We start from the raw sequence: 25716 nt of genomic DNA on the forward strand, positions 1-25716 counted from the left end.
GTTAAGATGCCTGACTTCACCTGCCTCTTCTCTCGAATGTATGTGTGTGTGAGTGATTTATTTTCTATCTCTCTCTTATTTCCCTGTAGATTCGCAAATAAGTTAGCAGACTCAGAGCTTTACCATTAGCCTTCTAGGGCTAGCAGCCTAAGTTTACATTAGCTTCCTGGAGATCTCTGCAAACAGCCCTATCTACAGATCACAGAGCCTCCTTTTACGAGCACCCTGCAGTTTCTGGCTAGAAATAGTTTTTGACTAGCCTCAGCTGTAGGAAAATTGTGGTCAGTTTTAAGTTTTCCTCCTTAGCCACAGAACAGCTAGTCTCTAGAGAAGGGACCCTGGCTTTCCTTCCCTTTTTCTTCTTTCATTCCTCATCAGTTGCCTGAGACATCAGCTAGCTGACCCATGAGACGAAGTGAACTGGAGGGGATTCCGTATCCACCTGCGAAGATCCTACCCTGGGCCTTCCCAGAGCTGCAGATGGGCTTAACACTTCTTATTTTATTTATCTTCTTTTATGTAATGCATGTTTCCCCTGCCTCTATCTGTGTGTACTGTGTGTACCTCATATCAGTGGAGGCCAGAAGAAAGTGTTGGTGTCCCTGGAGCTAGAGTCATAGACAGCTGTGAGCAGCTGTGTGGGTGCTGGGGATTGAACTTGGGTCATAGACAGCTGTGAGCAGCTGTGTGGGTGCTGGGGACTGAGCTTGAGTCGTAGACAGCTGTGAGCAGCTGTGTGGGTGCTGGGGACTGAACTTGAGTCATAGACAGCTGTGAGCAGCTGTGTGGGTGCTGGGGATTGAACTTGAGTCCTCTGCAAGAGCAGCTGGTGCACTTAACAACTGAGCCGTCTCTTTTGCCCCACTGCATGGTTTCTTAATGCAGCAAGGGATTTCTTATATGTGCTCTTTAATGCGTAGTTCACCTTGTCCCTCTTGGTTATAGCCATCCACACTGCCCTAATTTTGACAAAAACATCGATCTTACATAGGGGAAAGGGTTTTCTGTGACACAGGGAACTTGACACAGGGAGCTGTTCAGGGTTAGATAACTAACTACTAACATCAGCCTTGATAATGCTGAATTAAGTCCAAGAACAAGGACCAGCTTGATTCTGAAAGCATTATTTAAAGAGAAAACACAAGAAAAACAATGACTTTATCATTGTTTGCACAATTATACTTAATGTAGTTAGGAAAGCAGAGATTCAATTTCTTTTTACTGCTGGGAATTGAACCCAGGGCATCATGCATATTAGACATGCATGTTCCTAAATAAGCCACAACCTCATATAGTCCTATGTTTATATATTGAAACAATTCCCAGAGTGATTGTTGAAAAGATGGGCCTTTGGGGAGAGATTCATACCCTGCTAAGTTGGCAGAGCCCCACCTTCTCCATGTCAGGACACAGAAGACACCACTGATGACGAATGGATGCTGAGTTTGTTGACAGTTGATCTTGGACTTTCAGCCTTCAGAACTATGATATTGAATCTTTTGTTTCTATATTACCTAGGCTGTGATGTAATCCGTTTCTAGCACTCCAAACAGACTGAGGAGGGTTAGCGCTATTTCTTTTTGCTCTGTACTGAACTTTAAATGTAGTTATGTGTTTCTGCTATAACCCATCTCCAGCATATCTTGTAACTCTTGTGGGCATGTGTGTGTGCATGGATAGCATCTGGTCCCTTTATATATCAAGGGAGACCTTGAATTCCACCCTGTGGTGACAAAAGTAGTTAAGCAGAACGAATGCTGATTTTAAATTCTTGAAATTTTAGGTGGTTGCAAGACATGAAGATTTACTGGCACAAGCAACTGGGATTGAGTCGTTGGAAGGTATGTTTTCATTATCTCTTACAGTTAGATAGAGTCAGTGACCCACAAGCTTTTTGAGTTTGAGGGCTGACCGGAAGGTACTTTTAGGTTTTGTTAGCCATATAGACTGTTGTCGATACTACACTACCAGAAAGATCTAAAGCAACCAATACGCAATGTGAAAAGGGACAAGATGGCTGTGTTCTAGGAAAACTTAACACGTCACTAACTGATCAGATCACTGCTTGGGAAAGTTAGCTTTGCTGTGTCTCAGCTTCCCTATTGTGTGACACAGATATACTTACGTGTGCCCAAATGGTGTTGTATGAAGGATTAAATGATTGAGGAAAATGCTTAAGACAGGTTTGCATATATGAGTACTCCTATAAGTCTTAGCTAATTAAAACAATAAAAAGCAATATTGTTAGAATAGGCAGTAGTGGAAGTAGGTGTGAATTTTTATGTATTTTTTCCTTTCTTTGACATCCTTATCAGGGCAAGTATAGTAGAATAATAACACATCAGAGCTTTATTTGTGTGACTCATGTTTGACTAAACCTTTTATGAATTTTTCATTTCTTTCTGATTACATTTTATAAGTATGAAATGTTACTATTATGCTTTTCATTATTACTTGCTGTCTCAGTTAGAGTTTCTATTGCTGTGATAAAAGACCATGACTAAAAGTAATTTGGGGAGGAAGGGTTTATTTCAGCTATGAACTCTCATTTCACACTCTGTCACTGATGGAAGTCAGATCAGGAACTCCAGGCAAGTTCTTTTGCAAGGGCCATGGAGGAGTGCTGTTGAATTATTCAAATGTTCCAGTTGTTCAACTTACCTCATGGCTCCTCAGTTTGCTTTCTTATACATCCCAGGACCACCTGCCAAGGCATGGTACCACTCTCTGTGGGCAGTGCTCGCCCACATTAAGTAGGCATTAATCCAGAAAATGTCTTTTAGACTTCCTACAGTCTGGATGGAGGCATTTTCTCAACTGAGATTCTTCTCAGATAATGCTAGCTGTCTCAAGTTGACGGAACCAACCAGAACACTTATGTTTTGATTACTATTATTAATTACTATTATTAATACATCCAGAGAAAGTTAAGTGATTTCATTTTCTATTCTGTTGATCAAATTCTTAAGGAAAAAGGATATTTTTTTCTGTGATGCAATATCCATGGCTTCTCTAATGGTATTTCTCATGGTGTCAAAGAAATGAGCTTACTTCAGAATCTCTGGTGTCTAAAGCACCCTGGGAAAGAACTTAATATTTTGGGAAATGATAGTTTGATTGTTAATTTGAAAATCTGAGCTACATTCTTCAAGAAGTTAAGACTCTTTAAATATTTATTGGCCTAATGTTGGAAATTACATTTTAATCTCTTAACTTTTTTATGAGTCTCTAAGAGCAGTAATATTTTATTGGTAACTGAAAGCAAATAATATACTCTTCACTTGTGAAATGATATGATATATTGATTAGGTGAATCATCGTTATAATAGATACTTCTCATTATGTCTTCATTCATTTAAGATTGTTTTTTATCTTTTCCTAATTTTTTTGAGACAGGTTCACAGTCTAGCCCTGGTTGGCCAGAAACTCACTGTGTAGACTGGGCTCACCTCAAACTCACAGAGATCCACTTGCCTCTGCCTCCAGAGTGCTTCCATTAAAGGCATAGGCCACCACATTCAACCTTAGTATGGCTTTCCAATCGCATGTTCTTACAATCGCATGCTCTTCCTATGATACTTTTGTCTTTTAAAGTCTGAGCCATCTCTTTAGTCCCTTTTCAGAATTCTTTCTAAGGGTTACACTATGGAAACACTATAAAGTCTGGGTTATAGCTCAGTGGTAAACAGTTTGCTTAACACGTGAGGCCCTGGGTTTAATTCCTAGCATTGTGAAGCCCTTATATCCGTATCCATATATATATACCTACATATATGTATGTAATTGTATATTAACATAGGGTGTATTTCAAAACACTTATTAGAATGTTATTTTGAGATGCTGAAAAGTGTACTAAGAAAATTTAATTCTTAATCTAACTTCTTCATCTTTCCCCCTGTATTTGAGAAAATTTTGTAAGTAGTTCGGACATACATTTATTCAACCTATTTTCAAACTGTTTGTTCAGTAGTTCATTTAGCCAGTTAAAAAGAAATTGAGTACTTGTTTGATTCCAGATATACATGAGGAGTGACTGTTCTTATGAAACAATGCCTCTTTTCAATGATAAGATTAATTTTAAAAAGTACAAATAGAAAATCAGACAGTTTTAAGTCCTACAAAGAAAACCCATTACGTAAAGGCAGGGGAGACAATGATCAAAGAAGCTCTTTCTGAAAAGATACGATTTTGAGCTAAAATGGAGATCTGGAGTGAAACTGTTGAGAGCTTAGGGAATGCTCAGTGGGAGCAGGAGTTAACTTGCTGTGTTTCAGGTGTAGAAGGAAGGCCAGAGTGGCTGTTGTCAGTGACTAGTGAACAAGGGAGAGACCCGCAGAAGAATCTGCTGTGGTTTTATTTTGAATGCAGGAGCAAACCATTAGGGAGTTTAAAGGAGAGGATTGTGTGGCAAGGTTAATGCCATAACTGCTGGCCCTACGGGATGATAACCCTGGCATGATGGCTGAGATTGACGGTGCCGTGGGTTAGTGGATGGAATGAGAACTGCTGATGGGAGTAAAACCAAGGCAGAGCTGAAGGGATTCATTGAGAGAACTCTTCTCTCATTCACCGAGAGCAGAATCACCATAGTGAATCTTTAGATTTCAGTCTGCTAAACTGGATGTGAGTTACTGATGGGATAAATTAATTGCACATGATTGTGACTTGGCAGGCTTGGGATATTGCAGAAAATCATCTTTGACATATTAAATTTGACAGGCCAGAATTTAGGGCTGGGGTTGTATATGTCTGCATACAGGAAGATATAAAGAAAGTCTTATTCACCACTCTTTATATACTTATGTGTAAATAAATTGATTTTTATGTAAAAGGTAGCATTTAAACATTGGGATTGAATGAACTCCTTGAAAGGATGTAGGAGAAAAGGCGACTGAAGCTGAAGTCTTGAGAGATACTTCAACACAGACGAGCAGCTAGAGAGAGAGAGTGAACCCTAGGAGTGTGATGACTTCGCGGCTGTGAGAACATAAGCTGTGGACTAGAGCTCTCATACAGGAGTAAAGAGGACACTACGGAAGGATTCTAAGCAGAGAATTCAGTTTGAACTTTTAAATATCACTCAAAGATGAAAAAAATAATTGTAGCAAATAATGTATAACATCAATTTTCCTGTTACAGTTTGTTTTACACAAGTTTCAAGAGTCTAAGTGAGCAGTACTGAGTGTGTTTGCTTACAGTGTTGTGCAGCCCTCAGCACTGTCTAGTTGTGAAACTTGTTCACCATGCCAAGGAGAAACCTGTATGCAGTAAGTAGTCATACTGAGTTTCCTGTCAGGCTTCTCTTGTGGGCCAGGTATTGGAGGTAGAGGCTAGCTGCAGGCTTTTAACTGAACATAGAAGATTGATTGCCTGCATCAGGATGGTGGTAGAAAAACATTAAGATTGCATTTATGTATATTTTTAGGCTTGTTTGTTTGTTTGTTTTTTGGTCTAGTGTGACTGTGTGAGTTGTTATCTTTCCTAGGTGTTCTTCAGATGATGCAGACGAGAATTGGAGCTTTACAGGGAGCTGTTGATAGGTACTGTTGCTCACTTTATAAACACATGAGACAGCTATTTCTAGCCACGTATAGACATACATATGTATATGTTTTCAGAGTATTTACTTAATTGAATGTGTTTGTATTTGAATATGATGTATATGTTGTGCATGTGGCAAGTGGAGTATATGTGTGTACGGGTGTGTGCATAGAGGTCAGGATAGTTGTCCGGGATCCTGTGTCACTCTATGGCATTCCCTTGAGACAGACACTCTCATTAATCTTGGAGTGAGGCTGGTAGACAGCAAACCCCAGTGATCCTCCTGTCTCTTCCCTAGGTAGCATGGGGTTACAGGTTTGACATAGTCTTGTCCAACTTTTATGTAGGTGCTGGGGTCTGAACTCAGATCTCATGCTTACATAGAAAGCATTCTTTGTTTGTTTGTTTGTTTGTTTTTTCTTTTGGGTTTTCAAGACAGGGTTTCTCTGTATAATCGCTGTGGCTGTCTTGAACTTGCTTTGTAGACCAGGTTGGCCTTGAACTCACAGAGATCCGCCTGCCTCTGCCTCCTGAGTGCTGGGATTAAAGGTGTACACCACCATGCTGGCCACAGCAAGCATTCTTAGCCATTCAGCCATCTCTCAATCCCTCACTGATATTTTGAAAATAATTTTATTCTAACTCTTTTTTCCATTTTTTGGCCTTAGGATGAAATCAAAAATTGTTGAGCCATACAATAAAATAGTAGCCCGTACTGCACAACTAGCAAGACTTCAGGTAGGTTCTCATATCTGGTTATTATTATTTTTAAATTTAATTTTACAACTCAACTGTAGTTTCTCCTCCTTCCTCTGCTCTCAGTCCCTGCCCCCCGCCTTCCTTCTTCTCCCCTTCCCCCACCATCCACCCTTCTTGCATTTCATTTCAGAAAAGGACAGGTCTCCTGTGAATGTCAGCAGCCATGGCATATCAAGTTGCAGTAAGACTAGGCACCTCCTCTTCTATTAAGGCTTGACAAGGCAGCCCAGTAGGAGGAAAGGGGCCTAAAATCAGGTAAAAGAGTCAGAGACAGCCCCCGCTTCTACTGTTAGGTATCCCACAAGAAGACCAAGCTACACAACTGTTACATATGTGCAGAGGGCCTAGATCAGTCCCATGCGTGCTCCCTGGTTGCCAGTTCAGTCTCTGAGCCCCTATGAGCCCAGGTTAGTTGATTATGTGGGTCTTCTTGTGGTGTCTTTGACCTCACTGGCTCCAACAACCATTCCTTCCTCTCTACACCATCAATTCCCAGTGTTTGGCTCTGGATCTCTGCATCTGTTGCCATCAGTTGCTGGGTGAAGCCTCTCTGATGCCAATCTGTGAGCATAGCAGAATATCATTAGGAATCGTTTCATTAACTTATTTATTTATTGCTATGTTTGGTTCTGTCCTAGTACTCTGGGCTATCCAGCCTCTGGGTCCTGACAGCACCAGGCATGTGTCTCAAGATGGACCAGTCATTGATTGGCCACTTGTACAATTTCTGTGCCACCTTTGCTTCAGTACATCTTATAGGTAGGACAAAGGTTTTGTGTCTGGGTTTTGTGTTCCATTCCTTACACTGGAAGTCTTGCCTGATTACAAGAGATGCCTGGCTTAGGCTCAGTATCCCCCATTACTAGGAGTCTTAGCTAGGATCACCCTTGTAGATTCCTGGGAGTTTCCATTGTCCTAGACTTCTGTTTTGTCCCAGAGATGCCCCTCAACCCCATTCTAGTTGTCTCCCAGTACCCTTTCTTTCCATCTTTCCCTAACCTGATCTCTCCTGTCCCCATCCCTTATCAGCCCCTCCACTACCCACCCCCAGTGTTCTGTTTCCCTTATCAAGGGATATTCAAGCATCCCCCGCCTTGAGCCTCCTTGTTACTTAGCTTCTCTGGGTCTGTGGACTGTAGCATGGTTAGCCTTCACTTTACATCTAACATCCACTTTTAAGTCAGTACAGCCCATGTGTGTCTTTCTGGGTCTGGGTTACCTCACTCAGGATGATCTCTTCTAGTTCCATCCGTTTGCCAGCAAATTTTATGTCATTGTTTTTATTAGCTGAGCAATACTCCATTATGTAAATATAGCACATTTTATTTATCCAGTTTTTGGTTGAGGGACATCTAGGTTGTTTCTGGCTATTACAAATAAAGATGCTGTGAATATAGTTGCACAAATGTCTTTTGTATATGGCCAAGAGTGATATAAATGGGTCTTAAGGTAGATAATTTCTTAATTTTCTGAGAAACTACCGTATTGACTTCCAAAGTGGTTACACAAGTTTGCACTCCTACCAGCAGTGGAGAAGTGTTCTCTTGCTCCACATCCTTGCCAGCATGAGCTGTCACTTGTGTTTTTGATCTTAGCCATTGTGGCAGGTGAAAGATGGAATCTCAAAGTCAGTTTGATTTGCATTTTCTTGATGACTAAGGCTGTTGTACATTTTTAAAAAGTGCTTCTTGACCATTTGAGATTCCTTTGCTAAGAATTCTGTTTAGATCTGTACCCCAGCTTTAAAATGGATTATTTGGTTTGCTGAATTTCTTGAGTTCTTGATATATTTTGGATACCAGCCCTCTGTCAGATAGGGGATTTGTAAAGATCTTTTCCCATTCTGTATGCTGCCATTTTGTCCCATTGACAGTGTACTTTCTCATATTAAAGCTTTTCAGTTTCTTGAGATCCCATTTATTAGTTGTTGATCTTAGAGCCAGAGCTGTTGGTGTTCTGTTCAGGAAGTTGTCACCTGTGCCATTGAGTCCAAGGCTATTCCCTATTCCCCACTTTCTCTTATATCAGGCTTTGCGTATCTGATGTTATGTTGAGGTCTTTGATCCACTTGGGCTTGAGTTTTGTGCAGGGTGATAGGTATAGATGTATTTGCAATTTTCTACATGTAGACATCCAGTTAGACCAGCACCATTTGTTGAAGATGCTTTCTTTTTTTCCCACTGTATAGTTTTGGCTTCTTTGTTCAAAATCAAGTGTCCATAAGTATGTGGATTTACTTCTGGGTTTTTGATTTAATGTCATTGATCAACCTGTTTGTTTTTATGCCAATACCATGTGATTTTTATTACTGTTGCTCTGTAGTACTGCTTGAAATCAGAGATGATGATACCTCCAGATGTTCTTTTATTGTACTGGACTATTTTAACTATCCTGGATTTTTTTTTTTTTTCCATATGAAGTTGAGTATTGTTCTTTTAAGGTCTGTAAAGAATTAATTGTGTTTGACTTTTGATGGGGATTGCATTGAATCTGTAGATTGCTTTTGCTAAGATGCCCATTTTTGCCATGTTAATCCTACCAATCCATGAGCATGGGACATCTTTTCATCTTTTGATATCTTCTCTGATTTCTTTCTTTTAGGACTTGAATTTCTTGTCATACAGATCTTGTACTTGTAAATTTTATATTATTTGTGGCTATTGTGAAGGGTGTTATTTCTCTGATTTCTTTCTCAGTTCGTTTATCATTTATGTGTAGTAGGGCTACTGATATTTTGATTTAATTTTGTATCTAGCTATGTTTCTGAAGGTGTTTATCAGCTGTTGGAGTTCTCTGGTAGAATTTTGGGGGTCACTTATGTATACTATTACATCATCTGCAAATAGCAATACTTTGATTTCATTCTTTCCAATTTGTATACCCTTGATCTCCTTTAGTTGTCTTATCATTCTATTAAAACTTCAAGTACTATATTGGATAGATATGGAGAAAGTGGACAGCCTTGTTCCTGATTTCTGTTGAATTACTTTTAAGCTTTTCTCCATTTAATTTGATGTTGGCAATTAGCTTGGTGTATATTGCTTTTATTATGTATAGGTATATACTTTGTATCCCTGATATTTTTAAGACTTTTATTATGAAGGGGTGTTGGATTTTGTCAAATGCTTTTTCAGCATCCAGTAAGATAATCCTGTGTTGTTGTTGTTGTTGTTTTTACTTCAGTTTTCTTATATGGTGGGTTACATTAACAGATTTCTGTATGTTGAACCATTTCTGCAGCTCTGGGATGGTCATAGTGGATCATCTTTTTGATGTATTCTTGGATTCAGTTTGCGAGTTTTTTATTGAATATTTTTTTCATCAATGTTCATGAGGGAAATTCGACTGCAATTCTCTTTCTTTGTTGAGTCTTTGTGTGGTTTGGATATTAGGGTGACTGTGTTTCTTATAAAATGAATTTGCCAGTGTTCCTTCTGTTTTTATATTATGGAATAATTTGAAGAGTATTGAAAGTCTGATAGAATTTTGCACTAAAACCATCTGGCCTAGAATTTTTTGGTTGGGAGTCTTTTAATGACTGCTTTCCGTAGGGGTTATGGGGCTGTTTAAATTGTTTATCTGATCTTGATTTAACTTTGGTAAGTGGTATCTAAAAAGAAAATTGTCCATTTCTTTTAGCTTTTCCAATTTGTTGAATACAGACTTTGAAGCCTGATTCTTTGGATTCTTTCATTTCTGTTTTTGTTAATTTGGATAGTCTCCCACTGTCTTTCAGTTTGGTTAAGGGTTTTTCTATCTTACTGATTTTTCTCGAAGAACCAACTCTTTGTTTCATTGATTCTTTATTTTGTTCTCTTTGTTTTTATTTTCTTGTTTTCGTCCCTGAGCTTGACTATTTCCTGTTGTCTGATCCACTTCGGTGTGTTTGCTTCTTTTTATTCTAGAGTTTTCAGGTATACTGTTAAGTTGCTAGTATGAGATGACTGTACTTTGTTTATGAAGCAATTAGTACTAAGAACTTTTAGCACTGCTTTCATATGTCTTATAATTTTGGGTATGTTGTGCATTCATTTCCATTGAATGCTAGGAAGTCTTTAATTTCTTTCTTCCTTGATCTAGTGGTCATTCACCTCAAAGTTGTTCAGTTTCCATGAGTTTGTGATCTATATAGTCTGATAAGATACAGGAGGTTATTCCAGTTTTCTTTTATCTATTGAGACTTGTTTTGTGACTCAGTATATTGTCAATTTTGGAGAAGGTTCTGTGAAATGCTGAGAATAAGGTATATTCTCTTTGGGTGAAATGGTCTGTAGATAGCTGTTAAGTCTGTTTGAGTCATAACATATGTTAGTTCCATTATTTTCCTGTTTAGTTTGGATGACCTGTCCGTTGGTGAGACTGGGATTTTGAGGTCTCCCACTATTAGTGTGTGTGGTTTGATATATGATTTAAGTTTTAGTAATGTTTCTTTTACAAATACGGTTGCCCTTGTATTTGAGGCATAGATGTTCAGAATTGAGACATACATCATCTTGGTGGATTTTTACTTTGGTGAGTATGAAGTGTCTTTCCCCATTTTTTAAAAATTTTCATTGGAAGTCTATTTTGTTAGATACAAGAATGGGTACACTACTTTGTTTCTCGGAAATCTTTTTCCAACTCTTCACATTGAATGTCTAACTTTGATGTTGAGGTGTGTTTCTTGTATGCAGCAAAATGATGGATCCATTCTGTTAGCTTGTGTCTTTTTATGGGGGAATTGATAGGTATTTATGACCAATTATTGCTAATTCTTGTTATATTGTTGTTGTTGGGTGTGCATGTGCCTCCCGTCTTTTGGTTTTGCTGGTGTGAAATTATTTCTTGTGTTTTCTTGGGTGTAGTTAACCTCCTTGGGTTGGAGGTTTCCTTTTAGTATTTTCTATAGGGCTGGATTTGTGGATAGATATTGTTTAAATTTAATTTTGCCATGGAATATCTTTTTTTCTCCATCATGGTGATTGAATGTTTTTCTGGGTATAGTATTCTTGGTGGTAGTGGTTCTGTTTGTAGTTCCTGTTCAGTTACCTAGATTTTTCATCTCCAGTGTTCTCTCAATTTGTGTTTTCTCCTTGTTTCTATTTCCTTTTTCAGGTTTTGACCAGTTTTATTCATTGCCTTTACCTGTTTTTTATATTTGCTCGGATTTCTTTTGTTGTTGTTGTTGTTGATTTTGGTTTTTTTCGAGACAGGGTTTCTCTGTGTAGCCTTGGCTGTCCTAGACTTGCTTTGCAGACCAGACTGGCCTTGAACTCACCGTGATCCATCTGCCTCTGCCTCCCAAGTGCTGGGATTAAAGGCATGCACCACCATGCCCAGCTTTCTTGGATTTCTTTAAGAGATTTATTCTTTTCCTCTTTAAGGCCCTTTATCATTTTCATAAGATTAGATTTAAGGTCATTTTCTTGTGCTTCAGCTGTTTTGGAATATTCAGGGCTTGCCGTTATAGAGTAGCTGGGCTCTGGTGGTGCCATACTGCCTTGACTGTTGTTGATTATGTTCTTAGGCTAGCCTCTAGTCGTCTGGGTTTGGGGTTATCATAGGTTTAGGTGCTAATTTCTGAGTTTATCTTTATTAGATGAATGATTCTTGGATGTTTTCCCCCTCAGTTTATATTTCCTTTTTGGACTTCTGGCCTGAGTGGTCTGTGGTTCTGGTAATTAGGTCCAGTAGGGTGTCTCTTCTGGGATTTGGTGACCTGTGTGACCTCTGGGATTTTGAATGCTAACATTTCCTTTGGGGTTCCAAGTACTTGTGTGGCCCCTGGGATTCTAGATGGCAACATTGCCTCTGGAGTTCTGGATGCCTACTTGGTCTCTGGAGTTCCTAGTATGATGTGGCCTCTGATAAAGCAGGTATGGAGTCCCAGGCAGGGTATACAGTGACAGTGCTGTTGGGATGGCCGGGGTCCCTAGAATGGCGCTGGCCTCTTCTAAAGGAGCCTGAGTGGTGGGTCAGAATATGGTGCTCAGGGGATGGCAGTCTCATGTCTTGTTCTTTATCTTTATTTTTCATATTGTTTTTATAAGTGGGAAATCTGTTGTGCCTATGGTGTATATACAGATGGCCATGCTTGTGCATGAAGGGGTAGGGCTAGAGGGTGATGATCGGTGTCTTCCTCTATTGACACTATTCTTGAGTGACTTAACACATGCGGGCAATGTGTCTTGATTATATTCACCCCCATGTGCCCTTCTCTTCCCTAGACTTTCCTAACAGATTCCCCTTTACTTTCCTGTCCTGTATAACATCTTTTTTTTTAAAGCTCACTGAATCTAGTTTGTAGAGCCTGCATGCACAGGAGTGTAGAGCCATCCACTGGAAGCTTTAATGTCTTCAGGACCATGCTGAAGTTCTGTGCCAGGAGTTCTAGGAGAAGCTGCTAGATGATCCTGTGCTCTGGGTCTCTAGAACCATGCCTCTGTTCTTACTAAAGAGATGATCCTGTGCTCTGGCTCTCTAGAACCATGCCTCTGTTCTTACTAAAGAGACGATCCTGTGCTCTGGCTTTCTAGAACCATACCTCTGTTCTTACTAAAGAGATGATCCTGTGCTCTGGCTCTCTAGAACCATGTCTCTGTTCTTACTAAAGGGATGATCCTGTGCTCTGGCTCTCTAGAACCATGCCTCTGTTCTTACTAAAGAGATGATCCTGTGCTCTGGCTCTCTAGAACCATGCCTCTGTTCTTACTAAAGAGACAATCCTGTGCTCTGGCTCTCTAGAACCATGCCTGTGTTCTTACTAAAGAGACGATCCTGTGCTCTGGCTCTCTAGAACCATGCCTCTGTTCTTACTAACGAGATGAGCCTGTGCTCTGGCTCTCTAGAACCATGCCTCTGTTCTTACTAAAGAGACGATCCTGTGCTCTGGCTCTCTAGAACCATGCCTCTGTTCTTACTAAAGAGACGATCCTGTGCTCTGGCTCTCTAGAACCATGCCTCTGTTCTTACTAAAGAGATGATCCTGTGCTCTGGCTCTTTAGAACCATGCCTGTGTTCTTACTAAAGAGATGATCCTTGCTCTGGCTCTCTAGAACCATGCCTCTGTTCTTACTAGAGAGATGCCTACCCAGTGCGGGTGCAGGAAGGAGTGGGTAATGGTGCTGGAACCTGCCTCACAACTAAGGAGAGAAGTTAATCTTCTTCCTTTAGGCTGCCCACCTGTGTCTGTCACTGGCCAGTTGGCATCTGGTGGATGGCTGGCGAGTTGGGTTAGGATAGGTAAGGCAGCATCTGTATCCAGTAAGCATTCTTTCTACCTGCCTTACTACCTGTTACTGAGGCTTCACTAATGTGAGACTGTACTTGCAGTGGAGCCTAGAGAGTCTTTAATCCTTTGCAGTTGAAAGGTGCATTCTCCCTCCTGGGAGACAGTGTCCAGGCTTTTATTCTAAGTGAATTGTTTGTAGCTGGCCCTTTCTGGACTGTGCAGAACAGTTCCTTTTTGTTGTTCCATCTTTCAGTTCTATATACATTGGCTCTGATGTAGCATATGGGGTAGCATAGTTCTCATTGCGTATATTTTCTGTTGTTTTGTGGGTTACTGTGAGATGATGGTTGAATTAAAGCAGTGCATAGCTTCTTTTTCTTCTCTAATCTGCCCTCACTTTACCCCCTTCTTTGTCTGCTGTTATAACCTCAAAGGCTCCTCTACTATACTTAAAATGCCAGTAGATACAGTTGCTCAGGCTTTTGTAACATCCTCTAAACATCTGGGGCAGCTTCTATTATAAAGTTTATAGCTATTAAGGCTCATGTTTCCACCAATTTTGATCTTCTATTGATGATTTTTCAGGAAGCTCTAATAGGTGACTGGAGAAATTCACAACATTCTTCTCTTTGACCCTGTCAGAACCGACAGCTTTAAGTAGATATTCTGTTTTCTGTTGCAGGAGGCATGTTAAGTGATTTCTCTGCTAGCTCTATGAGGAAGGTCCTTGGGGTTCCAACTGGGACCTGTGTGAGGACCATTTTTTCACCCAAGTGTTCGGACATTATGGATTATGGTATTAGCTGCCAGCCTAACCAGCTACTTCAGTAGCCTTTTGATGTCTTACTGTTAAGATGGGGACAGACATGAAGCTCACATGAAAGAAATTATCCAGAAATCTGAAGGAGACCACAGCACAGTGGAGGGTCCTTTTCAGACCTAGGATTAGGCACAAACCACACCCAAACACCTATTTCCATAGAGATCCTTTATTCAGCAGGGGAAACAGGTTAAAGTGGCTGCTTTTTGACTCTGGCAGAAAATACCAGTAAAGGACCTTGCATGTATAGTTTTTAAGAAGAGAAAAAGGGGAGGTCTGTGTTGAAATTGGTTAGGATGAAATGGCGTACTTGCCCCAGAGGGACAGAAGGCAGAGTATAAGAGACAAAGACAGGAGGTAGAGGACAAGGGAGAAGGGGAAGGGCACAAGGGAGAGGGAGGAGGGACTGCCTGTGGGTAGAGGGGGCACACAGGCACACAGGCAAATGGCAGTTTATAAAGGTACAAGGGGAAATCCATGTCAGGATGAGGTGTTTAATTTTAATTGGGCATATTAATTAGGGTAGCCAAAGGGAGCATTTGATTGTTAGACTTTAGTACTTTGGTAGCTGGACTTTGGTAGTCAGCCTCAGGAGGAAGAAGTGGCCAAATAAGGGAATAGACCTTGGTAGCTAGCTTTAGGAATGCAATATAACGTTTTTAGGCAGAGGGAATGGGCAAGAAGGGCCAGGCCTGCCAGAGCCATGCTCATCATGTTGGAGCTGGCTAGAGTCCCTTTAGCATCCATAATGGTTTTATGAGAAGCCAGCACAGTTGTCCTTAAATTGGACCATGGCTGTCACTGTAAAGGGGGCACATCATGATTTTGCCTACATGTCCATTCAGTGTGTCCTGTAATGAGAACAAGTTTCTTTGGATGTGTTTGGTTGACTGTTTCCTTACCTCAGTCTCTTGGATGAGGATGATCCCATGAGATTGGGTAGATTGCTGGTCTGGAGGGCAGCGAGGAAAAGCTTCTTGCTGGTGTGGCAATAGTCAGGAGAGGAAAGGAGGAGAAGGCAAGAGTCTTGAGAGAGCAAATGAGAGTTGTCTGTTGGTGAGGAGAGAGTGGGTGGTCCCTCTGGGTTCCATATCTTTGTAGTGGGTATGGCAGAGGTACAGAGAGTTTGCTGACAAGGGAGTGATTGGAGCTTACAGGCATTCACTATATCTAGTCCATACAGAGATAGTACTGGGATGCCTAGGAGAGAGTGATGACTGACACTGGTACAGATAGCCTTCAGATCACCATGAATGAAGAGGGGAAGGTACTTAAAGATGCTTGAAAAGCCTACATACTAAGCCAAGCCTAAATACTGCCTTGCTGGGCCTGGAATGATGGCTCAGGGATTAAGAACAGTGGCTGCTCTTCCAGAGGAAACTGGTTCAATTTCCAGCACTCACATGGCAGCTCACAAATGTCTGTAACTCCTGTTCTAGGAGATCTGACACCCTTACACAGGCATACATGTAGGCAAAACACCAATGTACATAAAATAAAAATAAATAAAAATTTTAAAATGCCTTGCTAAGTCTTAGAAATGTGTTGCCATTTAAATTTTTCTGTGTCCTTGGGGGCTCTTCATGAGCTTAGGTTCTAATCATTGTTATTCTGTTTACTTTGTTTACATTTTAAACTTTGGGAAAACTGATGTTCTTGTTTAACTTGTCTCTTCATTGAGCTCCAAGTTAGTTTAAGTATATGTGGGATAGGAAAGCAGAGGAAATAGCTATGAAGGACTTTTCCCCCGAAAATAAAATTCCTATGGTTATGTCGCCAATTAGAAGAAAGTATCTTTTTATACCTTTCTCTCCTGCCCCCACTTCCATTTCAGTGTCTTCCCAGAAAGCCTTTTCTTTCCTAAAGTAGAAGATTCTGGCTTTATTTATATACATGAATACATCAGTTGAATTTAATTATCACCCCAAGGATTATCTCTATCTGAATTCACTTTAGTAATATTGTTTTCTTATGAATTGCTTCAATTTTTGAGAAAAAGTTTGAAGAGCTCATAATCTTTCTACATAGAACATTTAAAATTGAAAGAGTCAATGAAAACTGAAGTTTCAAAGCTTTCAATGTAGGGTGTGGTGCTGCATGCCTGTAATCCCAGTACTCTGGGAGGCAGAGGCAGGCAGAGGCAGGCAGATTGCTGTGAATTCAAGGCCAATCTGGTGTACACGGCTACTCCAGGATAGCTAAGGGTGCACAGAGAAACCTTGTCTTGAAAAAACACAAACAAAACATTTACAGGGCATGGTGGTGCATGCCTTTAATCCTAGCACTAGGGAAGGCAGAGGCAGCCTGGTCTACAAAGACAGTACAGGACAGCCAAGGCTACACAGAGAAACCCTGTCTTGAAAAACTAAACCCCTAACCAAACCAAACCAAAAAACAAACAAAACAAACACTCAACATTTATATGTTTTAAAGCTGACTGTATGTTTTCAAATATATAATAGGGTTTATTGGTATGATTCATATATCTTTCATAGATTAAAATTTTTAAATAATTTTGACCCATTTTTCATTTCAGTTTTAAACTTTTAAAATCCTATGTTTTGGCTTTAAGTTTAGCTTTTAATTTTAAAAGTTTATCATCCACGAAATCACTTGTTTTTATCATAGATGCTTTGTATGTACTTTTTATGTCATAATACTTTGTTGGGTTCTTTTTTGCCTTTAGTTCATATATCTTTTTTTGAGGTACAGTTTCACAGAGTCCTTTTGACCTGGAACTTACTATGTAGCTGAGTGTGACCTTGAATTCCTCAGTCTCTGCTTCTTACATGGCACTGTGCCTGGCTTTATGCATTGTTGGGGATGGAGCCTGGGCCTTGTGTGTTCTAGGCTATCGGTCTACTAACTGAGCTGTATCTGGAGCTCGATCTTATCTTTATTTTTTATAGAGTATAAATTTACCTTCCTGGCTTTTAAATTATCCTCTGAGCAAGTGACTGTATCACGAAGGAAAGCAGAAAGTAATAGAATAGAAATGGCAAGCTCTGAAAACAACCTGATCACAAACATCTAGAGCGATTAGCATAGGAAAACCGTGAGGACTCTATGCTGATAGAAGCAATTTTGTGCTAGTTTGAGGCTTACAGTGTGCTTGTTGTTTATTTTGGAGACTGTAATTTACATACAACATTTCTCCCTTTCCTTTTTTCTCTCCAACCCTTCCATATTCCCTTGACTGCTCTTCCTCAAACCGATGGCCTCTTTTTTCATAAATTGTTATTGCACGCATTTGCATTCTCATATACATACATAATCTTAAATGTAAGCTGTTGTGTCCATATAATGTTACTTATATGTATGTTTTTGGGGCTGACCATTTGGCACTGGACAACTAATTGGTGTGCCTTCCTGATTTGCCTATAGTTCTTTGTGTAGAGTTGAGGCCTTGTGGACTTTTCCTTGTTGAGTTTGGCATGTTCATTGATGTTGTAATGCCCAAGTTGTGAAACCCCCCATAGACCACCAGGAGTCAGCTGGATGCCAATTACACAGGGTCTTGTTTATTAGTCAAGCTCAGAGCTTGAACCACGAGCCCCCTCGTGAGGAGGGAAGACAGCGGCCCCTGGTGCTAGGGGAACAGGGTTTTTAAAGAAAAAAAGTGCAGGCGGCAGGTGTGTGTTTGTGTTTGTGTGGGTGTTTCTAAGCCATTTTCAAGCCTTGCTGTTACATGATAGGTTAGAGGGATACAGGAAAGTTGTCCTTTAAGCCAATTGGCTGGGGGGACCAGGGCTAAGGGAGAGGACCAGGGCCAGACCACAGGAGGGAATTTTTCGTTTGTTTTTGCCACTGTGACCTGTAGCTTGATTGGTTGTTCCTGGGTGCAAGCTCCTAGGAATGGTTGCTATTTCTAGCTGTATGTTTCTGGCTCTCCCTGGAAACTCTAGGGGTGGGAGGTATCATGTCCTCAGGCCCTGAACACAAAGTGGTATTGGTTTGGTTTCTACAATCCCTGCTTCTGACAGGTTCATTTAAGACCCAATCATGGGTCTTTCTGAAATTTATTTCTCTGAATCAGCCCATTGTAGGGCCAGGCACTGCACCCTCATGATTATTAGCTGGATGGTGCATGACTTTTGTTTGATATAAGGAGCATACAAAGCATGACTGGTTTAAACAGAACTAAGAGTCTTTTTTTTTTTTTTTTCCCCATTTGGCTCTCATACCAGAGAGTTGTCCTTGACTTAGCATCTTGTCCTTGACTTAGCATCTCAGCCTGTAAAGTAGGAAAACGGGTGGAGTCATGCTTTTCTGTAACTTCTTCCTGCTGACATTAGGGGTGGTGTTGTCATTTATTTGGGCCTAGAAAAGCTGAAATGCTAGTCAAAGGCTAATGGGGCACTTCTGTTTAGCTGATCCAGTTGAAGAGACAGGGAGTACTCATCTGTGGTACTGGTTTACATCAGCTTCCAGCATGTCCCGATCCCAGCAGCTCTCAATGGAGTCTGTTAGCCAGGTGAAAATATGCTGAGACAAATACAAACTAGGGACAGAAGTTAAAATTGTGTCTATAAGACAGCTGGAGTAGGCTTATGTCTTTGAAACCCAGTAAAAGTATAAATAATTTTTTTTCAGTGTAGAAGTCTTGATATTAACAGTAGATCTAATTGTCCTCTAGCTGTCAAGCTACAATTAGCTTAGCCATCAATGTAATCAGAGACCCGAGAAGGATAAATTGTAACCTAGACGAATTTATGTATCAATTAAAATGACAGAGATGACTAGTTAAGTCATATCCCAGTAAACAGACACTCTCAGTTTTCTCTTGTAGGAACATGGCACAATGGGCAGGGACAATCTTGTATCAGGCACAGAGGACGAGAGGCTGTTTCTGTGGAAGGAGAACATGGAGGGGATTGACCTTACCTTGGACTCAGCAACGTGAGACAATAACTCTCCAGGTGTCGAGTTTGTCCACAGTTAGGCTGATCTATAGCAGACATTGGGAGCAATTTCGCTCCGTGGCCAGAAACCACAATCCAAGGTTGTGTCCAAGTCTTCTGAGACCTTGGGAACTACCATTATGATCTGGGAATCTCTGTTTTTATAATAAATTTTTACGTGGTAAATGCTATATTCATCAGATCTCTGACAAGCTTAAGGGCCAGCATATCTGAGCTGAATCCGTTGTCTGTCTTTAGCTGTCTGCTGTAAACTATATCTCACATGAAGATTTGAACAACCAAAAAGTATCTACCCCACCTAGGGAATGGGGCGTCATTGTTTTTTGGAGTTTTATTAACTATCAGGCAACTGATTTACTGATATAGCTGACCATAAACTGCATCAGTTGTTAGTATAGCGTTAAATATATTTTTTGAACTAATATTAAAATAAAACTTTTAATCATAGATATAGTCCATTGATGGACTGGCAGTCTTGCTGACTCTGTTATATTTTATTGTTGAGACTGGACAGCAAAAGCTAGCTCAAAGAACAGAAGTTGCCCTTGGTTCTACGCAGAGCAACTGAATGCAGTGGGAGAGGCTATGATCTTATTTTTTTTTTAATCACACAATCAACATAGCCACCAGCCACATGCTCTTAGAGGCCCTAGTAGGCAATTTGAAAACATAGCCATAGTCAGAAAATAAGGCCACACATATTTTTGAGGCAGTGATTTTTACCTTTTTGAGAATAAAGGTGGAACATAATAACCATAAGTTTAGGAAACAAACCCAAATTTTAACAGTGTAAACAATTGAATTTTTTAATAACCTTAAAAATTTAATATCAAATAAAGTATCTTTTGAACTAGGATTGGATCATATATCATCTGTGTTACAAACACATATGTACTCACATATTTTACAATAGAGTTTGAACTTAAATTTTAAGTATCACACTTAATAAGCAAATTATATCTTGTATAAGTTTAGTTTAAATACAGGACAAGAGTTACATAAAAGCCTTAATTGAAAAGTACCTTTGGAGACCTGTTGACTTAGGTTACTTGTTGTTTAGAATGGCTTTAACTTTTAACTACAAGTTTAAGTTAACAATTTTGTTATAGATGTTAAAGGTTTTTAAACCATCTTTAATAACCAGTAATTTATAACCGAGGTGTACAGAACATAATAAATTTATGCATTTAAGTAAAATAAGTTGAATCTAACATATTGTGGTCACATACATTAACACATTTAAGATAGACAGAAAAAAAAAAAACCCCTTTATTTAGCAGCTCTAATGTTAAGGGGAAAGTATTTTGTTGTCTGCTGAACCCCAGGGATATAGACCTGAGTTGGGGCTTTTCAGCGGTGTTCCGGATCAGGTGACTAGTATACCATGCTTGAGAGGGCCAGGCTTGCAACCAGACTGCAAGCTGGAAAAAGCTTTTACGAAGGCCGCATAGCAGCTGCCCCAAAACCTCGCTACAAGCGGGTAGGGAGCAGGGCAAATACTGCTGGCTGAGCGCTCAGGTGTTTTGAACCAGCAATGGATCACATAGCCCCTATGTTTGTGTCAGGGGTCCCCAGAGGGCCTTTTATGCTTGGGACAGGCTCCTCTCTCTGGGACTCAGCAACAGCAAGAAGTGGGAGGCACCAGGCTTAAGCTGTCAGGGTTTTAGCAGGTAGTGGGAAGCCTTGGTCAGAATGACCCCTGAGACCTGGCTCATTTTTAGAACCAAGATGGTTGCAAGCAAACAGATACACAAAAGGACCACAGAAACAGAAATGTACCAGTATGGCAAGAGAAAAGAACCAAAAATCAGAGTGACGAACTGTCCCGAGAGGCAGTGGCCTCTGTCATGTTCTGCCAGAAACCAAGCCAGACGTAGTCTGTCCTGTAACTGGGCTCTGCCTAGGTCAAAAACCAGACCTGAGCTGGGCAGTGGTGGTGCAGGCCTTTAATCCCAGCACTTGGACGTAGAGGCAGGCAGATCTCTGAGTTCGAGGCCAGTCTGGTCTACAAAGCAAGTCCAGGACAGCCAGGGCTGTTACACAGAGAAACCCTGTCTTGAAAAATCAATCAAACAAACAAACAAACAGCCAAACCAGACCTATTCTGGATGTCCTACAAAAGACTCTTAGTCACAAGAGCCACACAAAGACAAAAAAGGAAACAAAGCACAAATTACACTTCCTGGGGTGCACAGGTAGTGAGACATTGCCATCTCACCACACTGTGGGAGCAGCCCACTCCCTCTCCCAGACAAACTTGAGATTGAACAAGGGCAAAATTTTTGAACAAAAAGTCATTTTATTTTTATTTTTTTTCTAATGTCTACTGACAAATTGTGTGCTCTGGCTCTAACTTTCTTAAAGTGAGCTAGAACTAAGTCCAGGGGGCTAGAAGTCATCTGTCCCATTTCCTCAGTCAATTTTTTTTACAAGGACCAAACACAGACAGAGTACAAATACTCACAGACACATTCAGCTAATTACCAAGAGAAAAACTGGGCTAGGTGGCCTAGAAACGTGCCTAGAGCCAGGTAAGGAACCTAAGATCCCAAGACCTCCAGATTGAGGTCCTAGGTCCTCCAGATTGAGGTGCTAAAACCTCCAGATTGAGGTCCCAAGACCTCCAGATTGAAGTGCTTAAGCCTCCAGATTGAGGTGGTAAAACCTCCAGATAGAGGTCCCAAGACCTCCAGATTGAGGTGCTAAGACCTCCAGATGGAAACTTTCTTCTCCCTGACAGGGACTGGAATGTCTCCAAGCTCCCCCACATCCGTGACTATGTAGCACATCCGCTAAGTTACCCCTGGCTGCCACAGACAGAGTCACCTGGGGACACCTGAGAACAGAAGTAACATGTAACATGAAACAAGGAATGCAAACAGAACAAAACAATGACAGGACAGGAACGCTCCGGCCTTGGACTCTCTGGACTTGCGGGTCCTGGAAGTCTGGTGGTTTCCAGCCAATGCACCAAATGTAATGCCCAAGTTGTGAAACCCCCAAAGACAAACCAGGAATGGGTGTGGCTTGTGATGTTACTAGGAGACACAATCTTGAAGCAAACTCCCTGATCCACTGGATCTTAAAATCTTTCTGCCTCCTCTTCTGCAATGTTCCCTGAGCCTTAGGTATAGAAGTATTTTATAAATGTGTCAACTGGGACTGGGTTTACAACTTTTGCATTTTGATTTGCCTTGTGGTTTTCTGTAGTCGTTCCCGTCTGTGGCCACGAGAAGTTTCCTTGATGAAGGGGGAGGACTACACTTACGTGTGCGTGTGTGATTATAAGGACACATGTTTATTGATGTTAAGAGATTATGCTGGCTTAATAAATTAGTGGTTGTAAATTCTCTTTCAGTAACCCTGAGCTTACTAGCCCCTGAGTAGTTAGCTAGGTTTCCAGCACTAGGTATAGGTCTCCCTCTTGTTTAGCAGGTCTTAATCAATGAGAGAGCTGTTGGTTACCACCAATCCTTTGGGCTACAACTGCATCTGTAGGGTTATTGTGCTATGTTGATCATTGATGTTTTTCTTCTGTTTCATAGTGGGTAGGACTGTTGCTTGTCTCTTTTTTTTGGAAGTTCGCATGGCACCGTCTGCTACTATGAAAGCTAGTTGAGGCATATCTTTTAGGGGGTGTAGCAGCTTTGGTTTCTGCTTTACAAAAGCTAACATCTACATAAGAAGCCTGACTGCCTTAGGACCATCGTTGACTGAGGATGCCCATGCTACCTGTATGGATCTAACAGGCATGGAGACATTGTTACGCCTGATGTATCAGTGATGCTTTCTTCTGCTGTCAGACCAACACAGCATTAATTATTTCTTAATTCTCAAGTGATAGAGAACGAAATAATTTTCAACCACTAAATTTTGTGCTGGTTTCTTATGGACTAGTAGATAATTGATTTATAGTTGAACTTCTTCTCAAGTGTAGAGACTCACATCAGCATAAAAGAAAGCAAAGAATATTATTCCCGTAACATAGCCTTATGAATCCAATAGACAAATTATATAACTCAACCAAAATGGTCAGAGAAATACAGGTGTAAAGACTTGGGGATTTTTTTAAAGCTTTTATTCTTATCTCATACATTACATTACAACTGTAGGTCTCCCTCTCTCCTCAGATCTCCCCTCTCCCCAGATCAACTCCTCATTTGTTTCTCTTAAAAAAAAAAAAAAAAAAAAAAAAAAAAGCACGCTCGCAGGGATATTCACCAAACATGGCCTAACAGGATACAATAAGACAGGGCACAAAGCCTCATATCAAGGCTGGATGTGGCAACCCAGTAGGAGAAAAGGAGTCCCAAGCTCAGGTAAAAGAGTCAGAGACACTTACCCCATTGTTGGGAGTCCTATAAAGATGCCGAGCTACACAACCATAAGATGTATGCAAAGGACATAACTCAGATTTATTTGGGGTCGGTGATCGTCTCTTCAGTCTCTGTGAGCTCCTGTCAGTTCTGATTAGTTGATTCTGTGGCTGTGTTCTCATGGTGCCCTTGACCCGCTGGCTCCTAAGATTGTTCTTCCCCTCTTCTTCTGTGGTGTTCCCCTGACCTTGCCTGGTGTTTTGCTTGCATCTCTGCATCTGCTCCCATTGGTTGCTGGATGATGCTCTTTTGATAACAATTGCTAAGCACTGATCTATAGTAGAATATCATTAGAAATCATTTCATTGGCCAGTTTGGGCGCTGTATCCTACATTATTAGGAGATTTTGCTAGGGTCATTTTCATAGAGTGCAGGGAGTTTCCACTCTACTACATTTCTATGTGGTCCCCAAATGTCCCCCCAATTCCAATTGTCTCTCCCAGTACAATCTTCCTCCATTCTCCCTGCCCCCCCCCCCCCCCCCGGCCGGTTCCTCCTGTTTTCATCTCCATCCACAAAAATCTATTCTGTTTGCCCTTCTCAGGTAGATCCATGGGTCCTCCCTTGAACTTTCCTTGTTACTAAGCCTCTCTGGCTCTATATTATGGTAATTTTTTTGTTAATTAGATACTGCTTTTTGTAGATTGTGCAACCAAACAAATGAATTATGTTATTTTAAATGTATTAATCTGCTATGTCCTTAAGAGCCACAACTCTCAATGTCTAAGATAGATGGAAGATAGAAGGTTAAACACCCTGTACTTTTGATCCTGAGTTGGAAAGTATCAGTGTGAAGTTGAGATATTTTAATTTAATTTAAAAATATCATAAGCCTTATATATATGTACATTTGTATGTATGTATATGCGTAGTTTTAATCAGAGAATGTTTTATTTGTATTCTAGAATGAATCAAATGAATATTTATATTATATTTTAGTTCTGAAATTTGCTGCTCATGTCTATAGGAAAAGTTAATGAGAAAGTATAAAATGTCAAGAGTGATCTTGACATCCTGCTTTTGGATTTTTGTTTTTGTTTTTGCTTTCTTGTTTTTTCTAGACAAAGTTTCTCTGTGTGGCTCTGGCTGTCCTGGACTCACTTTGTAGACCAGACTGGTCTCAAACTCACAGAGATCCGCCTGCTTCTGCCTGTTGGGATTAGTGGTGTGCGCCACTAATCCCTCTGAGAAATTTTTGATTCCAGGTTGTATTCCAGGATGGAATTACATAAAATATATAAAATGACCTTGAAACATTTATGCCAGCCACCATAGCTGCCAGGTCTGTAACAAAGGAGCTTCAGAGCCAATTCAAAAATGTTCCCAGTGACCAGTTATTTCACAATATTTGATCATGAAAATGAAAAATCTCTTAGTTTTAGGCAGAATGGTAAGGCAGAGAGTTGCTTGCTCCTAGGGGTTTTAACTAGCTCAAATTGTTCCATTTGGTCATCAGTAAAGATGAAGGCTACAGTAAATTGAGAGTCTGTCATGATGCTTAAATACATATTTTCATAATGGAAGAAATAACCCCACAAAATTATCAATGTCCCATCCCCCGCTGGCTATCATTAGCGGATATTAAGAAACCCTTTTTAGGTTGGAGGAAGAACATGTACACACACACACACACACACACACACACACGGAGGGAGGGAGGGAGGGAGGGAGGGAGGTAGAAAGGGGCAGGGGAGATAGAGAAGGAGCAAGTGGGAAAGGGAGGGAGGGAGGGAGGGAGGGAAGGGAAGGAGGGAGGGAGGGAGGGAGGGTGAAAGATTTATTTAATTCAGTAACAAATCCATGGGTAAAGATAAGGAAGTTATCACCATAAAAAAAAAAATGGTTTTTCTCAGGTAGAGCAAGAGATGAATAGTGGCAGATAAGACAGAATGCATATTGGCCGACATTCTGTTTTTACTGTGTTGTGGTTGTAACTGCATTTAGCTATAAGCCTGTGAGTGTGACTTATAATGTTTTATGATTAGTGAAAGCCTAAAATACAAGGAAAGGAAATTGATTATAGGGGAGGGATGTATATAGGGAAATGGTAATAATTGATGGCTTTTATATTAGCTAAGACTTGTTGAA

General features: G+C 40.5%; 1 protein-coding gene across 1 annotated transcript in view; it reads left to right on the top strand.

Moving 5' to 3' along the window:
• Window positions 1–25716, top strand: part of Cog5 (component of oligomeric golgi complex 5) — a 303527-nt gene that overhangs the window by 17285 nt on the left and 260526 nt on the right. The window contains exons 3-5 of the mRNA XM_051144712.1: window positions 1784–1841; window positions 5486–5540; window positions 6210–6279. Coding sequence (XP_051000669.1) covers window positions 1784–1841; window positions 5486–5540; window positions 6210–6279 — 183 coding nt within the window. The remainder of the gene's footprint in view (window positions 1–1783; window positions 1842–5485; window positions 5541–6209; window positions 6280–25716) is intronic.

Source organism: Acomys russatus, chromosome 1 (genome assembly GCF_903995435.1).
Source record: "Acomys russatus chromosome 1, mAcoRus1.1, whole genome shotgun sequence".
Classification (NCBI taxonomy): domain Eukaryota; kingdom Metazoa; phylum Chordata; class Mammalia; order Rodentia; family Muridae; genus Acomys; species Acomys russatus.